Genomic DNA, 2,342 nt, shown 5'->3' on the forward strand with positions numbered 1-2,342 from the left:
GGCTTGTACACCCATTGTGTGGTCCTTATTAGTAAGAACATCTAGCTAAAATTGTGTTAATTTCCTTGGTTGCTGTAATTCTAATGTTTCAAGTCTTCTTGAGAATAAAACCTATGCTTGATCAATGAGGTACCTGGAACCGGTTTTTATGTTTAGAAGTTTTCATATTAGGATATGGCGAGGTGTGGGGTAGGAGTGTTGCCTCTGCAGCATTGTATGGGGAAGCCGAACACTCCACTGTGGCAGCAGTTTACAAATATATTTATACAAAGATAACAATTTTTTTATTAGGTCCTAAAAAGGAAAAAAAATATTTTTAAATTAAGTCAACTTTAACTGATATTAAAATGATTTTAGAATACACCAAACAAAATGTATTTATTAATATAGCTGGATAAATCTACATATAATATAATAAAATGACCCAGACACTAAAAAATGTCCATACATTTTTATCAGCTTATAAAACAACATGTTTCATATTTATTTTCCAGGAAGGTGTTGAGTGAGATCTTCCCTCTCATGAAGAGTGATGGGTGTCTCTGGTATCTGACACTTTAGGATGATTTGGATACTTTGTCCCTCTCTGGTCACTGTGGTTCCTCTTCACTAAGTTACTACATTGTTCTGTAATAATGTAATGTCTGGTGGGAGGAACCACTACACCCAACAGGGGAAAAGGTGTCCGACAAACCCGAATTGTTTGATACCAGTGATGTCCAGAGCAAAAGTTCAACTTACTGTCCACCAGAGAGGTAAGTATTAAATGTTAAAATTTAACAGTGTTCATTCTCAATACACCAGCAAAATACTAAAATTAACAATAATAGAGATAATGCTATAACTACTGGTAATCCAGTGTTGCTCCATACATATTAGCGGATAACTGTTTTTGTATTCAGGTCGGGTCTGAACAGAATTATGTAACATTTTGGGAAAAATATACAGCCAAGAAGTCCAGCACTTGATGACATTATAGCAAAAACCTCCACAGCCACCATGTATTTCCCTCTGGTGCTCAGATAGGCCGGGATCATGGCAATCCAGACACTGCAGAACACCAGCATGCTGAAGGTGATGTACTTGGCCTCATTAAAACTGTCCGGTAATGTCCTGGCTATAAAAGCAATAATGAAACTCACAGCGGCCAGAAGCCCCATATATCCCAGGACAGAGTAGAAGCCGATAACTGAACCCTCATTACACTGAATGATGATCTTCCCCTGATAAGAGTGAGTGTCCCGATCCTGGAAGGGAGGAGAAATAGACAACCAAGTGACACAGATTATGACTTGAACCAGTGAGAAGATGCAAATGATAAAATTGGGCAGTTTGGCTCCCATCCATTTCCTCCAGGGACTCCCAGGTTTGGTGGCTTTAAAAGCAATACACACCATGATACTTTTGGCAAGTAGAGAAGAGACGGAAACTGAGAAGATGACACCAAAAGAGGTCACACGCAGCATGCAGGTCACATCTACTGGATGGCCGAGGAACAAGAAGACACAGAGGAAGCTCAGCATGATGGAGACCAGGAGAAGATAGCTCAGGTTCCGGTTATTAGCTTTAACAATGGGGGTGTCCCGGTAATGTATAAATATTCCCAATATGAAACCAGTCAGAAGACAACAGAGGATGGAGACAGCTGAAAACACGGCAACAATGGCATCATCAGTGTAGGAGAAAAATTCCACCACTCTTGGAACACACCGATCCTTCTTCTGATTTGGCCATTCATCATCAGGACATTTCATGCAGTTTTCACTGTCTGTAGGAAGAACAATACAAACACAATGAGCATCGGGGTCAGAGCTTCGAGAAAATCAATTGCCTTGTGTTGTCTCACAGCTATCAATGGGAATTCCATCAGAACATTGTTGGTGAGTAAAAGGGAATACCTTAAATAATAAATGTAATATACTGTACATATAATACCAATATGAATATAACATAAACATGTATAATTTAATAAATGACCTGATGCCTGTGGCTATCAGTTGCGTTGACCACCAGCTAACCGCAATTGTGGGCACGAGAGACAGAACGAGGAACTGTGTGTGTAAAAACACAAATCCTGGTTCTGTCAAGAGAGGAGAGACAGATCATGTGTTCCCATTAGTTAGGAACAGCAATATTTCTCCTCCTCTAGTCACTCCCATTCCCCCACAGTTAGAACACACACTGAGGGGACACATTTAACCCCTTGATCGCCCCCTAGTGTTAACCCCTTCCCTGCGAGTGGCATTTACATAGTACTCAGTGGCTATTTTTAGCTCTGATCACTGTATAAATGTCAAAAAAGTATCAAAAGTGTCTGATCTCTCCACTGCAATGTCACAGTC

General features: G+C 40.1%; 1 protein-coding gene across 1 annotated transcript; it reads right to left on the reverse strand.

Annotated features, from left to right (window-relative positions):
• Nucleotides 1-395: 395 nt before the first annotated feature.
• On the reverse strand, nt 396-1,762 carry LOC143986457 (vomeronasal type-2 receptor 26-like). The gene has a single exon (XM_077484802.1). The coding sequence runs from the start codon at nt 1,752-1,754 to the stop codon at nt 876-878; it is 879 nt and encodes a 292-aa protein (XP_077340928.1). The 5' UTR covers nt 1,755-1,762; the 3' UTR covers nt 396-875.
• Nucleotides 1,763-2,342: the final 580 nt, after the last annotated feature.

Source organism: Lithobates pipiens, unplaced genomic scaffold (assembly GCF_037356315.1).
Source record: "Lithobates pipiens isolate NorthernLeopardFrog02 unplaced genomic scaffold, aLitPip1_a1.2 Scaffold_160, whole genome shotgun sequence".
Lineage (NCBI taxonomy): Eukaryota > Metazoa > Chordata > Amphibia > Anura > Ranidae > Lithobates > Lithobates pipiens.

Coding starts and splice junctions, on each gene's coding strand:
- LOC143986457 (XM_077484802.1), bottom strand. CDS start 1,754: ATGAAATGTCCTGATGATGAATGGCCAAATCAGAAGAAGGATCGGTGT.